The sequence below is a fragment of the Labrus bergylta genome, chromosome 8, assembly GCF_963930695.1.
Source record: "Labrus bergylta chromosome 8, fLabBer1.1, whole genome shotgun sequence".
NCBI classification, from domain to species: domain Eukaryota; kingdom Metazoa; phylum Chordata; class Actinopteri; order Labriformes; family Labridae; genus Labrus; species Labrus bergylta.
In genome coordinates, this window is record NC_089202.1 from 13,098,660 (window position 1) to 13,114,239 (window position 15,580).

The 15,580-nt window shown below is 41.0% G+C and overlaps 1 protein-coding gene across 3 annotated transcripts; it reads left to right on the top strand.

Annotated features, from left to right (window-relative positions):
- The first annotated feature begins 39 nt into the window (after positions 1-39).
- On the top strand, positions 40-11,433 carry arnt (aryl hydrocarbon receptor nuclear translocator). Of its 3 annotated transcripts, XM_029277930.2 has the most exons (20): positions 41-379; positions 891-984; positions 1,140-1,178; positions 1,286-1,336; positions 2,172-2,385; positions 3,006-3,219; positions 3,367-3,469; positions 3,570-3,635; positions 3,821-3,906; positions 4,042-4,118; positions 4,624-4,758; positions 4,862-4,936; positions 6,954-7,105; positions 7,357-7,479; positions 7,942-8,026; positions 8,264-8,451; positions 10,356-10,545; positions 10,698-10,875; positions 10,962-11,098; positions 11,199-11,433. In XM_029277930.2, exons 1-20 carry the CDS (start codon positions 343-345, stop codon positions 11,280-11,282), a joined length of 2,328 nt encoding a protein of 775 aa, XP_029133763.2. In that variant the 5' UTR covers positions 41-342; the 3' UTR covers positions 11,283-11,433. The 3 variants fall into 3 exon arrangements, with proteins under 3 accessions (XP_065813963.1, XP_029133763.2, XP_065813964.1); XM_065957891.1 differs by lacking the exon at positions 1,286-1,336 and having other exon boundaries at positions 40-379; XM_065957892.1 differs by lacking the exon at positions 7,357-7,479 and having other exon boundaries at positions 43-379.
- The last annotated feature ends 4,147 nt before the right edge of the window (positions 11,434-15,580 follow it).

Below are 15,580 nucleotides of genomic sequence, written 5' to 3' on the forward strand. Positions count from 1 at the left end.
GTGACAGCCAATAGAGAGCAGAAAAGAAAACACAGCAGACAGCTCGCGCTTCGCCTGCCTGAAACGCCATCTTAAACAGAAAGGGGGTTTAAACCGGGAGGTGACAGGAAAGTGGGGGGGGGAGTGTAGGACGAGGTTAAACTCTTATTTTGTCTTGTGTGTGTTCGTCGGGTCGCTCTTGAACCGCGTTAGTCATGGTGTTGGGCGTTAACGGCGCAAAATAAAGGCGCGGACGCGAGGAAACCAGCGAGGCACTTGTTAGCCTCCAGCCCGCTAGCAAGGGGGAGGGGTGGAGGTTTTGAGGTTTTTTGTTTTTTTTTCCGCTGCCGAATTTGTTTGTTTATGTTATTCCACACGGATATGTCCTCTTCAAACCCAGGTAAAGTGCAGTCAAATGCATTTAGATAGTGTAATTGAACGATACTATGTAACTGTGAGTGTTTCTAATGCACAGTTGAAGCGGACACTTTGCTGAAGGTAGCGTGACAGCACCAGCTAAGTTAGCTAAGGAGCAGAGCTAATGCCCACAGCGAGCACGGCTAGCTGGCAATTGCATAAGTGATAGTCGCCTGGCATGCCGGCCAGCTCGACTGTCTTGTGTTTTATAATGCTAAGTGAGCCAAGGTGAACACATTTCAGTTCACTTCTTAGCTGTTCAGTTCACATGTAATTTGTTTTTAGTGCATGCTTTACACATTCAAGTTATCCCTCTTCAATCCACAACATTGCTCGAGAAAAGTTTTTAAACCTTAGTATAAAGTTGTGCTAACTTCGCCTTTTCAGTTTTGGCTGCAGTGGGGGGTTTAGTTTCTTGAGGCACAATGCGAAATCACCTGTTATCCCCGTCCACATTACCTCTCTCTCTCTCTCTGCCTGTGTGTTATTTATAGAGTTACCAGACCCAAATCTGGGTATGGGGGCAAGTGGGACCCAAGGAAGTGGAGGGGCTGTTGTACCCAAAGGGACCAGCAAAAGAAGAGCTGCGTAAGTCTGTTAGTGGTACAGTTTGTGCTGATAAGTTAGTATCATGTGTGTATTTGCTGACTGGTGTACTTTTGTTTTGCGATATGCGGTCAACATTTTTGCGAGAATGCTTAAGTGTGAAGTTATTCACACGGCTCTCTTCTCCCTTCTTACAGGTCAGACTTTGATGATGATGACGGAAGCAAGTTGTTCAGGTTAGTTTCAGTATTTTGTGTCATAAAGTTAGCTGAGGTGTTACTTTAAATGTTGAAATTGCCAAGGATGCTGACATAATAAGCAATGCTTCCTCTGTTGTCCTCAGGTGTGATGATGACGGAGGAGGCTCTAACAATGACAAAGAGCGCTTTGCGAGGTAGGGGGATGAATCAGAAGAAATAAGTGTTCAGGGGGGGTGGGGGGGGTGTATGAGAGCAATTTTATTGATTGCAAGGATACCCCAATGCTGCTTTCTCTCTCCTCTCTGCATTTTTTTTTTATACTTACACTTTTTTATTTAGTTGTGATTTCTGGGCTTTAGTGAATTGGTCTCATTTTCAGGTTTTTGGAAGACGATCACAGTTTTGCAGATAAGGAAAAACTAGCCAGGTATGGCCTGTACCACTGTGGAAGGCTTCCTTTGCTGCTTGTATTCATATAAATATTGAATGCTCTCAAATACTACCATGCCCTGCTGGGACCCCAGCACAATGTTGTTTTGACAGCAAAAAAAAAATACTGGTATATTTCGCTACACTACACGTCTGTTTTGGTGCTTGTCAGAATATTATGCCTCTTTGCCCAAGAAAGCTGGTTGTCTCTCTCAGTCCACCACTGTTGTATGTGTCACTAACCCCAGTGCTGTGTGTGACTCCTTCTCTGTCTCTTTTGTCTCCTCCCTCTCAGGACACCTGAAGGGTCTTTCTCTTTCTGCACCTGCTCTCTCTCGTCACACCAACTGGCCTTTAAAGACCAGATTCTCTTGCTTTCTCGTGATCATTTTTATAGATCATTGGCTACACTTTATTGTTTTTTTAAATCTATTATTTTTCTCACCCTCTCTCATTTCCACTCTTCCCGATTGGCATACTTACATTGCAGCATTAACTCTAAACTGTACTCCATGTTTTCCACCTACCCGTCTGTTTCCCCCATCTCGATCCCTCCTATCCTCTCCACTTCTGCCTCCCTCCCTCGCTTCCTCACTCCAGGGAGAACCACAGTGAGATTGAGAGGCGGAGGCGGAACAAGATGACTGCCTACATCACAGAATTGTCGGACATGGTGCCCACGTGCAGTGCACTAGCACGAAAACCTGACAAACTCACCATCCTACGAATGGCCGTGTCTCATATGAAGTCTCTAAGAGGAAGTGGAAATGCCAATGCAGATGGGTCGTACAAACCTTCCTTTCTTACTGACCAGGTATGAGGAACTGAGAGAGAGAAATGTAGAAATTGAGGGGGTGTGAGATATTAAGTTACAATTGATTTTACACTAATTCAATACATCTACAAACTTAAAACTAGGCCTTAGTCAGGAAATAGGACAACAAGTCAGTCTATACTCAGACCTCACTGTCATAGCACACAGTTCACACTGAACCTATCTGAGCTCTTTCAAATAAAGTGCAGGAGGAGTGAAAGTATCACCTTTTAACCTTGCAAGTGTGTTTTCTCATATGGTAGCTGAAGGGCAGTTGCTATTTTGATCTTTGACTATGCTGGTCTAATGTAAATTTGATGTGTCTAAACAGACCCAGAGTCTTTCCTCCTGGCCCTTGATGAATTTCTTTCTCTTAAAGCCAATCTTTTTGAATGTGCAGTAGATGTAAGTTATTCTAATTTAGCCTCCGCTAATAAGTTACTGGCATCCTGATAATGATGTTGGAGCATGTTTGTATACATCCTCCCCAGGTCAACTGTGAAGCCAGCAAGGAGAAAGATGCATGGGAAAAATCTAGATTTTGATGAAAGAGGATTTATGACAGATAAGGGGCATAGCGCTGTATTTGTCTGTTGCTCAGCCTGCATTTTGTGCCATAGGAACTGAAGCACCTAATACTGGAGGCAGCCGACGGATTCCTGTTCGTTGTGTCGTGTGAGACTGGCCGCATTGTTTACGTCTCGGACTCCTTGACACCGGTCCTCAACCAGTCCCAGTCTGAATGGCTCGGTTCCTCTCTGTATGATCAGCTTCATCCAGACGACACAGAGAAGCTCAGGGAGCAGCTCTCTACTGCAGAGAATAACAACACAGGTACTTAACATGCACAGACACTTAATATTCAAAGAGAATATTTTTATTTTATCTCAAAGTATTTTTTGTTTGTCACTTTATAAAATATTGACTCATGATCACCTCATTACTTCCTTATTCTGAGTTGATTCTTTCTCTTCTCTATAGGGAGGATGTTGGACTTAAAGACAGGAACAGTGAAGAAGGAAGGCCAGCAGTCGTCAGCCAGAATGAGTATGGGAGCCCGTCGATCTTTCATCTGCAGAATGAGGTGTGACTCTTACAATATTCATCTGTTCAGTTCAACAATTTCACTGTGTTGTTGTCTGGATGCATAATTTGTCCATGTGGTGGCTGGTGTGTATTTGCAGATGTGGCACATGTCCAGTGGAACCGTTGTCAATGAACAGACTGAATTTTCTCAGGAACAGAAACAGGTAACCTGAACCAAACAAACACTGTATCTTTAATTTATTATTATTTTAATTAAAGTGTTGGGGGTATTATGCAGAGGATAAGCATTTTGAGCCAAAAAAATGTACATAAGCAAAATGTTCCTTCTGGCATTGTAATAGAACTAATTGATTTGAAGTATATTCTACACTCTCTTCATTTACCTTAGGAATGGTTTGGGTACAGCCAAAGAAGGGGAGTCCCAGTACGTAGTGGTGCACTGTACAGGATACATCAAGTCCTGGCCCCCTGCAGGTAAAAATGGTCATCCTGAAAGGGTTGTTATATTCATTACAAATGTCAGTTATAATTGCTTCATAATTTGGTTTGGACCTTTACATCATGCTGAGTCAAAACAGTATGTAATAGTTTTGCACGTTTGTGTGTTAGGAGTGTCATTAACAGATGATGAAGCAGACAACACTCAGGGGAGCCGCTACTGTCTAGTTGCCATCGGTAGATTACAGGTAAGATCCTTCCCTCCTCTGTATAGAAATGCAACATTTTCTTTTGGACTGAAGCAAGTCACAAGGGCAAGAGTATTTTAAAAATAATTTTTAAGTCAGTAAAAGTGCCTTCTTTTGATTAAAGGAAATACAGTCCTTTTGTATGGATATTTACATTCGACCTACCAATTTGCATACATGTTTAACAAACAGCTCCCATAAATCAACACTAGTTAAATTGCTCAACTGGTGTCGTAAGAGACATGCTCTTTAGAAAATGTATATGTAGCACAAGGCAGTATTTTATGGTGACATTCTACCATCTTATCTGAAGTGGATAATGTCAAATGTTTGCACTGTTACAGAGTGTTCTGAAATCATTCATTTGTTCGTAAGCTGCTGATTCTAATACAGTTCATGCAAAATGGGTCGTTCAAAGCATAAAACTGGTTTTAATTGGAGTATTGAAGTGTTATCCTGCTTTCTGTAAGCTGTTAAGCTAAGGACTATTTTTTTCCCTCTGAAGGTTACTTGTTGCCCAGGTGACACAGACATCAACAGTATCAGTGTTCCAGTGGAGTTCATCTCGCGTCACAACTGCCAGGGCATGTTCACCTTCGTAGACCATCGCTGCATGGCCGCTGTCGGCTACCAGCCGCAGGTAGGACTTTGAGCTGGTGGGAATGTCAGTGACACAGACAGTTTGAGAGGTTGTTAATGTTTTCTGAGTAAATGATGGATGTATTATATGTTATGTGTTGCAGGAATTACTGGGGAAGAATATTCTGGAGCTTGCCCACCCTGAGGACCAGGGCTTACTGAGAGACAGCTTCCAACAGGTAGGACTGGCTGAATTTGTGACGAGGTTTCTGACTCCTTTGATGTCAGTTAAACTTCAGTGTTTTCAATACAACATGAAATATTTAATAATGCACTTAAAAGATTACACCATCAATATTAGCATTCGGGTTGAACAAAAAAAAAACAATCCAGCAGAACCTGAGATATTGTCTTTTATCACACACATTCTTCTTCCTTGTCAAGAACTAGTGTGTACCCGTCCCACAATACACACCTTTTTTATTTATTCAACTGTACAGATCTTGTCCTAAAAAGTTGGGACATTGTGTAAAATGTAAACAAAAACAGAATGTTCTTGTTTTTTTGGAAAATGATATGCTCATTTTGTATCTGAAGCCAGCAACAAGCTAAGCCACAGTTGAAACCTAAAAAAGCTTGTAAGGTGCTATGATCCATCTAAATCTTGGTTATGGACATGCACCATCATGACCGCAAGTGCAGCTGCCCCCTATACACACAACCCAGGGTTTTTCCTGCCGGCGCCACCACTGCCTTATTTTGTACAGCCACCGGCCCTGGTCAAAGTCTGACGGGTGTTTTCATGGAGAACACAGATTTCTAAGTACAGCACTTGGTGAATTGCTAATTTCTAACTGCAAATATGGCAGTACGCCGATATGGTGGCCGCACTGTATTGTAATCAATCCAATGCACCAAAAAAAGGTGCTGCCAAACAACAATAGAGAAAGAAAAGTGACAGAAGAAGTTTACCGGGAGAGGGGTGGTGTTTTTTTTTGTGTTTTCTTTTTCGCTATTCTGCTGTACAGACCGACAGTACTGAAATATACTCTCATTTCGTAAAAATTTTAAACACCCACGCGGTTCTCGGAATATGCGTTCAACATGCAGAGGTCTCATTCATTTGAAAGAGCTGTGACCGTTAGAAACTACAGACCTGAGAGGCAAACAGTGTAAAATAAGGACTCTGATTTAATCCGCTGGGGGTTTTTTTGTGGTCACACTTCTGTCCAAGTACATATTCTCTCCATCTCTCCTTCCCGCTCTTTCTTTTCCTCTAGAAAAATTGGTTGCAGGCTGTGGGTCTGTACTTCACAAACATCAATGTTACCGTGGGCTGAAAACTAAACTACTGTACCTGTAGCTAGCAGGATTGCTAACTCTACATGGTTAAAACAAATGGTACTAGAAAGAGCAGCACAGAGTGCACGTTTTGGGCTTTGATAAACATAGTGGAAATCGCCACGCAGGAAGACGGCTTAAAGCAACAATATGTAACTTTTCCACCTTGAAATAGCAGTTTCATAGGTTGGTCTAATGGTACAATAACTTTCAACAGGGAGATTCTATGGCATCTCTCCCATTTCCACAGGGCGCCCTATTTGCCCATTTACTGCACTGTGTAACTTTGGCAGGTGGGCCATGGTCGTCTCACAGGAAGTGTGTACAAATTTACGGCACTAGTTCACACACCTGCCTTCAGCTGAAAAGAAGCCAGTTAGCCCTACTCGGTACTGTTTGATATAATGGCTGAGGCTAAGAGACGGAAGAGGATGCTGATGGATGAAGCAAAGAACAGAAAGAGAGAGAGTGACCGAGCTAAAGATGGGACAAAAAGCAAGAATCCAGCTGTAGAGTGTGCAGATAGAAATTATTCCAACTGATTTGGATGTAACGTTAGGCTGTATCTTTATCGATGTCATCATCGTCCCTGCAGCTAAACAGGTGCAGAAAGTAATCTAACCCTAGTTTTGTCTCAGGTTTGCATACAAACAAATAAATAAATCTATCTTTAGCCAAAAAGTTGTCTCTTTCCTTATCTATGTGTGTTTTACAACAGTGCAGTTTTACGCAGATACTTTCTGTGGTCGCAAAAGCACACCAAAACGGATTCCGACATATTGTTGCTTTAAACCTTTTTTCCCTCTGGGAGATCTGGTATGACTAGTATTCAGGATTTAACTGCACACTTAAAGCTCAGATCGTAAAAAAGAAACCAGATGATGTCTTTTGGTCACGCTGAATGTCTGTTCACAGGTGGTAAAACTGAAGGGCCAGGTCCTGTCAGTGATGTTTCGATTTCGCTTCAAATCAAGAGAATGGATCTGGATGAGAACAAGCTCCTTCACGTTCCAGAACCCATTTTCAGAGGAGATTGAGTATATCATCTGCACCAACGTCAATGTCAAGTGCGTAACACTCTGATTTCACCAATACTGTTGATTATGTAACATGATTACACAATCAAAAACGGCACACAATGAAACTATTGACTTGTGAACATGTGACTATTGTGAAAGATCTCTTAGTTTGAATGCTTACCTATCACCCAACATACCACTTCTTTTTACACCCTGACCACTAGCCCATTATTAAAACACTCACCGACCGCTCTCTCCCTACACTTCCCTCTCCCTCGTCTTTGATTGTGGGGTAGTAGAAACTCAACCCAGGACCCCCTCACTCCCATCTCCTCCCCAGGGGGTTCGCTGCCCCCCTCCCTGGGTCAGAGCAGTCCAAACTGCCCTCCTGTAGTACTCAGCCCCGGGCAGATGGCCACCAGGTGAGACTAGGCTTGGCCTGACTATCAACCCCTGCATGGGAGAACAGGGGCTGTTTCTTCATGGGAGACTACTGCTGATTCAAGCAGTCCTTTTATTTTCATTTCCCACTTTTGGTGATTCTTCTTTTCAGTGATTTGTCGTTGTTCCTCTGTAGTTTTGGACATATTGTTGTCTAATTAGAAGCATGTTTATTAGTTACTAAAGTTAGAAGTGAACGACTTTTTTTAACACAGGTGGTGCAGCATGTTGGCGCAGTATGTATTTATATAACAGACCTTTCTCTGCTGAAGCGTGCAACAGTCTTCCTCTTCTCTCCTAGTTTCTCTTTTATGTTTCCATGGCTACTGGTGGTGGGTTGAGGACTACTTTGTCGGCAGGTGTTTGGGATTTCTCACTCAACAGTTGAACGCATGGAAATTAGAGGCTATTTTTTTTTACCAACTCTCTGTTTCTCTTTTCAGGCAGTTACAGCAGCAGCAGGCAGAGCTGGAGGGAGGTGGAACCAGAGACGGTCTGTATGAGGCTGGACCAGTCACAATGTCACAGGTTAGGCCACGCACACACAACGGCACATGAATGTACAGTAAAAAATACATATACATACATAAAACAAAACGCTAAATGAGTGTTTGTTTTAGTTTTTTTTGTTGTTTAATTAGCTTTGAACCATTCTTTGGGTGGAAGAAGTATTCAATATAGCACAATGTCAAGTATTTCAAGCAATTTCAATAACAGGATAATGTGCGTGATCTTGGGTGTTAATGATTCTATGGTGGTCCTCAGATGCCTGTGCAGCCAGTAACAGCAGCAGGGCCAGACCACAGCAAGAGCCTTGACAAATCAGAGCTGTTCCCCACCCTCTACCAAGGCCCAGATCAGACCAAGGGCCTGCCTTCCACCCCTAACCCCCCCACTCAGATCTACCCTCCAGCAAACAACTTCCCTGTAGCCCGTACCAATGAGCCGTACAGGTAGGAAGTCTTCCTGTGTGCATACATGTCAGTGCATGTGTTATCATGTTTACCAACTTCTAAAACCTAAACCTGAAGGTGACACTTCATCTTATCAATCTATTGGAGCCAGTCAGTCAGACAATTGATTGTCATTTACCAGAGACAGTAACAAAGACCCAGCAGCTCTGATCCTGTTAACTTGAGATGTGACTTAATTGGATTATATCATTAACTTTGGATAACATTGATACTGCCAACAACAATGTATTTAGTTTAAGCTGTGTGGATAACAAGACTTTTATCTGCTGTTTGTATTTTATAAACAGCTGCATTATAAACTACCACAGGACACTAAAAGTTAAAGCCAACAGGCTCCCTGATTTAGGATGGCCAAAGTCAATTGTTCCCCAAGCTGTGGATCACTCTGCTGATTGAAAGAAGACTGGCCTCATCTTTAGGCCCCTCTTAGGTTTTTAATTTTGAAATAGAAAGGCTTTTATGAATACTTCTATTAAATTGTATATTTGATATTAATGTTTTTTTAAGAAATATGTTTTTCAGTCTGTAAGTGTTTATGTATTTATCTTTTATTGTTCTGCTTTTCTTTGCATAATTTTTCTATATATTTATATAGATTTTTTTATAGATTTTGGTCTGCCAAATGCTCACATTTTAAAAAACAATTCTAAATGGACATGGCATATTAGTAAAGCCTTTCCTGAGTGAAGTGCTTTAAATTATGACATTACATTTATTAATGTTAATTTTCATTTTTTCTCAGCTTGAGTTTGTTACGCACATACAGCCGTAACAGAGTTGAAAGTTCTTTGGAAACAAAAAGTGAAATTCATGAATTTCCTCACAGCCTCTTAGTTCATCGTCAAAGGGTTAGTGTGGGGTCAGCTCTAGTTACAATGCTCAAAAGAAGTGTTCCTCTTTCACCATACCAAATTCGCTGATGGAGCCGTTCAAAAGCCTGATGATTGGTCTTCATGAAAGCCAGATTGTATTAGAATCAAGATTTAGCTCAACAGTAAAGTAAAGTTGGTTGAAGCAAGCAGGATTAGGGGGAAAAAGATGTCTGCAGTGGGCTGCAGGGGGCTGCGTGCTATACAATGGTCCTCGTGGTGCAACAGATCACAGTTGATTGGAGATCCATTCAAATCGTCCCCACGGTTCAGGACAGATGTAATCTGCGGATCGATAGAAAATTTGGGGTTAAACTGTTTCTATGTGTTGGGATTTATCAGAGCAAAGTAAGCAGGAGCACTTCCTTCATGGAAAACTCCTGTCCCCTAAATATTTAATCTATAGTCTATTTAAAGGGTAAACAGTGTTAATCTCGTCAACGAAATAAATGACGAAAATATTAGTTGACGAAGGTATTTTTAAATTAGTCAACTATGATGAGACGAAACTCTGCTATTTGACGATTTGATAAATAATTTTACTTCATCATCTAATTGATGAAAATGTGCCAAAACTAAATTACAAGTGACGATTATCACGTCCTTGATAAAGAAGCGCCCCTCAGCTGTTCTAAAATCACTGTAAACCATAGCATACTTCGTGTGTGTGTGTGTGTGTGTGTGTGTGATTAAATCTATAACAAATGACTAATATCTGACTAAATATAAAGGACATTTTCGTCAGGTATGACTAAATTAGAAAATGGTATGAAGATTAACACTGAGGGTAAAGAAGAACAAAGGCTCCCACTTCGGCTTTAAGTGGATCCAGATTCTCTCAGGCAAAATTTTGGTTTGTCAGAAAATATTTTACACATTTTTCAACTAGCTACACTTACCGGTAATCTTATTTTCCCTTTGAAAACAAGAAGAGGTTTCCAAGTTTGTTTTCACTAGTTAGATTTGTTGACAGCCAGGTAGCAGAGCGCTCACCCTTGTCACTTTTGTCTGCAGGCAAGTCAACATGACTCCGCAGATGGCACAGCCGGCCCCCTCGGCAGGGCAGATGCTGGCTCAGATGTCTCGACAGAATGGAGCCCCACACTCTGTTACTACCTCCGGCACTGGCAGCCCCCTCCATGCAGGACCAGCAGGAGGATGGCCTGGTGCTGCAGCTGGAGCCAGACAACAGTTTAACAACCAGGTGAGACAGTGCAACAAGATGATGTAATACTTTATATTAGGATCCTTTTATGTCCATCTAATCTGATCTTATAGATCTCATGTCAGTTATTTTCCATCAACTCCACTTATCCAAGAGTGACTAAATTCAGTTATCCTTCCTACTCTCTACAGCAAGTTGCTCCCCAGGCAGCAAAGACCATGTCCCCACAGTTTACTCCCATGGGAGGATTTGCAGGTGGCTCGTCCAACACTTTTAGTCAAATGCCTACAGGTGCAGCACCCACCCCAACCAGTGGGGCAAACTACCAGCCAATGAATAGCCGTGCCAACCTCAACAGCAATGGTTATGGTAGGTTTTTTTGCACATATTTTATAACTATTTGTCTCTTGAGATGTTACATGTGCAACATCTTACACCTATGCACTTCATCCCAGATGGCTCTCAGTCCGCGGCTCAGTTCCCTTCTCGGGCAGCTGAGGCAGTGTGGCCGCAGTGGCAGGGCCAGCAGCACTCGCAGAATAATGCAGAGCAGCATCCGCACGCTCAGGGCAACCAGCAAGACATGTTTCCTGTGAGTGATACAAGCCTTATCTCACTCTCCCTGAAACACCTTGTTCCTCCCTCTCACTGTCACTTCAAATAAACCTCTTTGTCTCTCTGATCTGATTCAGGATGTGTTGTCTATGCTGGACCAGCCTGCCAACTTCAACAGCGATGACTTTGAGATTCCAATCTACCCTTCGTTTAATGAGTGATGTGATCGATACTGCCCCGCTAGTCTATTGGACTTTTTTTTACCCTCAGTCTCTCTTTATATTTAGCTCTTCAGCTCCTCTTTTCTTCCTGTTCCTGAGAGTGGCACTCTTCCCTTGCTTTGCATGGCTTACATTGCACTGCACAGTTAAGATTGAGCGAGATACCTGACTGCAGATATTTGGCGGGGGGGAGAAAATCTAGGATTTGCTACTGACTAAAAGATTATTTTAACAATTTTCTAGCCATGGTAAGAGAATTCTTTAGCTAGCACTGCCCAAAGCTCAACAGCCTTTGTTGTAGATACGTGTAAAAAAAAAAAAAAAAAATATATATATATATATATATATATATATATATATATAAAAATAAAACTGCACAATCACATAACCAAACTTGAATAGACTGCACAAAAACACTCTTATACTCTTGTAGACAAACAGCAGACATAAACACATCAGACTCACAAAGGCCTTTTAGTCTAATATGTTCCTAGTTTTTTCTCGCATTGATGAAGAGTGTAATTTGCTTTTGTTTCCCTTTAGCAAGTAGACGAATCACTCCAGTCAATGATTAAACTCTCAGGAAATTGCAGGGATATTCAGCTTTGGTGATTTCTAAGTTCTCCGCTGTTGCACGCAACGCTGTGACAGACCTGTGTCTGTGCTCACCTCACTCACAGATCGACACCCACAGCATGTCTCTGCATGTCTGCACTGCTTTCATGAAGCGCTTCTACAAGGGGTAGATTTATACAAAGTACAGTTTTCTATGTACGTTGGTGGCTTCACCTATGCTTTTAAGGATTTTGTTTCCTTTTGAGGAATTTTAAGGTTTATTTTCCTACATTCAGAATGATGTATGTGGAATGGATACATACAGAATCATTATCAGCTTGAACACAGTCGTGGGCTTTCTGTCTTGCTTGATATTCTGACTTCTCTCGCCCTTACCAAGTATGAGTTTTTTTGTACTCCTTTTGTAAAAGAAATTTGTCACACAGCAATAATTAACAAGCAGGAATTGTGTACTTTAAAAGCCATTCTTTATTATCGTTAAAATTGTTGTCCTTGATTCATGTTATTTCACAAATGGAGAGATGTGGTAGTCATGTTTAATTTAATTCAATGTTTGCCAGTATTTAATTTTGTTTGAAACTTCTGATGACCTCTCCATTCCCCTTTGTGATTATTATTCTATGAACAATTTGATCAGGGTGTTGAGGATCAAATGGAATAGAAAAAAACAATAAGATCTCCAAGTGAAAGTGGACTGAATCTCCTGTGTTCTACAATCATATAAGATCTATCATAGAAGAATGTTTCAGGAGAATACTAAATGATTTTATTAAAATAAGTGAATTAGTTAAATTGGACCCTTTTTAGTTGCAGTTTAATACCTGCACACTCATGGTGACTAATTATGTAATTGTGTGTAAACCCATGCTGGTAATTGTCCACTCGCCATCTGTAAGGTTCTTGTATGTCGGTGACTGTTTTGTCTTTGTTATTCTTTAAAAGAAAATCTTTATGGTTTCTCTATCCAGGTTTTTTTTTTTTCAATGATGTGAACTTCTATCAATTATAAACACAAAAATATAAATATACTGTACATGTCTATGAAATGTTAACCAGAAAAAGAAATGTTTGTTTTTTGTATTAAATTGTTATATTGTTGAAAATGAAGGTGGACTGTGTTTTGAATGACACATTTTGATTTCACTCGCAGTATCATTTATTACAAATTAGAACTAACCTATACTTCCATTATCTGTCAATAGTTAACTGCTCTGTCGTAGTGAGCACTCTTCTGATGACGCTCATGCAAGAGTCATGGTTGTCTTTAATTACAGCGCTGCGTGTTTCACTGCCCTGAAACAGTTTGTTCTTAACTGGTGTAGTAACAAAAACCAGCTCTGCTTTGGTTGGCCTGTATCCGTTTTCCTTCCCCGCTCTGTGTTTCTGTGAAGTAGTAGATCTGTGGGTTTGTCCTGGGATCAGTTTCTGTCATCTCTGTTCCTAGCCTGTGGGTGAAAACAGTATTTATACTATAACTGGTCTAAGAGAGCTCTATTGTGTCAGCTGCAACCCATTTGGTTTGCACTTCAGTGTCCTCATGCACTTCTTAATGGACTTGTTTAATTTCCCCCCTGCTTCATTGTTGCCGATGTTTTAGTCAGACCCACTGTTATTTGCATGGAGTCACTTTACTCTTAACTCGTGGGTATCTCTGTAGTGGCATCAGAGTACACACAATCTGCATTTTTTTGGTCAGGATCAGTTTCCGAACCCTCTCAAGTGGATTGCCACTTAGGCGTCATATCCTCTTTCTCTCCCTAACCTTTTCTTTCTTCATTCTCAACATTCTTTCAACTTTAAATATTTTTTTCACCACTTTTACACGATAAAATATCTTCCACCCTTAGTATGTATGCAGTAATGTGTTTAAAGTGAAAAGATTGCTTCACTATAGACAGAGCATCTTACTCTGCATACTAAATTAGCTTTAAAAAGCTTTAGAAACTTGTGTTCTGGTTCTTGTCCCGTGTCCGTATAATTATGCTGACCAGGGATCCTCTGACCCGTATTTTGGTGTCATCTCATGTAAAGGTCTCTTCGGGAGAGGTGACCAGAGAGATTCCTGGGTGTCCTAATCTCAGAAACAGCCTGATCGTCACCAAACTCCTTCTTAAGTATTCATGAACCACACAGGTGCCAAATGTGGCTCTGTTTGTCCACCAAACCAACTTCTGTTGAGGAGGAGGGCAGAAGGTGTCAATATTGGGAGAAGAAGAGACGAGGACAAGGAAGAAAATATTGCTCATCATTCATTGAGTCCTAACCCTGCGGGAAACATTTATTTGATCTTGGAATAATTAAAGCACTTGTGGAACTTCATCGATTTTGTAGAGAAGTTTATGGAATAGAAAGCAACTCAGTAAGAGATTTTAACATGGACCGTACAACCGCCCCCACTGCCAGGTTTGAGGTGGATGTGGATCTTGGTTTTGCCCTCTTCTTCTTCTTCATGCTCTGCTTCTTCTTGTTGGTGACTATAGTCCGCTGTGCCCAGATGGTGCTGGACCCTTACAGTTCTATCTCCGTTACTACATACCAAGAGGAGCAATCAGAGGACCCATAAACCTGCATATCAAATCATAAATGCGTCTCAACCTCCTGAAGGAGCGATGGTAACACCTCTAATGGGACAAAAGTTAGCTGCCACAATCCAAGAAATCTAGTGAGTTGGTGGAGTTGTTTCTACCAAATAATTTATATTTGAAGAAAGACAGAAGTCTACTATAGCAGCCTAAAATGAGGTAAGTTTGCAAACCCTAACCCCTTGTAAAACTTTGGCTTTACTCTTATGTTAAATGTTCAGTGCTTATAATTAACACTGGCTATCATGGATAACTGTGAATAGGCACAGTTGGAAAATTTCCTGAAAATTAGATTTAAACTGGTACATTTTTTTTTTTTTTTTTATACATACTTTTATAATCCCTGATGACTTTGGTGTACACTCTGTTATTGAGAGACATGATTCTCAAATACACACATGCACAACAGGACCTATGGACATGCATTAATGGAGAGATGTCAGCGTGCGGCTGCTACGCAGGAAGAGTGCCAAAGCGGTTGGGAGTATGATGCCTTGCTGAAGGGCACGTCGACGCTCAGGAAGAGAGCTGGCTCCTCTCCAGCAACCAAATCAACTTCAATCTTGAACCGACGACCCTCCAATTCCCAATTTAGCTGTTGCCACTCCATTTATGCTGAGTGTAAATATATTGTTATATATACCTGACTGTGTGGACAAGGTTTAGATTTTTGATTTATCCTTTCAAAACAAATCTTAAACTTTTGTAGCAGAAAACATTTGAAATTGCCAATTAATGCAATTTACATCAACTAAAAGTGCAAATGTGGCTAGCAAGGTTGGTTTTTCTTGTGTGTTCAACATTAATGCCTTCAGGTCAATTTTGTTAAAAGACATGTTGAAAGTCTGGAGAAGTTTCTTTGTTCAAAGTTTGTTGGTTTGGTTCAACTGTTAAAAAAAACAAAACAGCAACAACAACAAAAAAGCCTTATCCGAATTCTCCAGAGTCTGGACGGACTACTTTCTAATTTGAACCACAGTGACCACAAAGGCTGATGATGTGACTCGCCCAGATTGACTGTAATCTGTTCATCAAAGCAGAACAAACACTGTGAAAGCTTCTTCATAAAGACAGAGGCATATGCTTTTCCACACAGATAGGATACAGATGTTTCAATATTCTCAATGGGTGAAGTGGAAT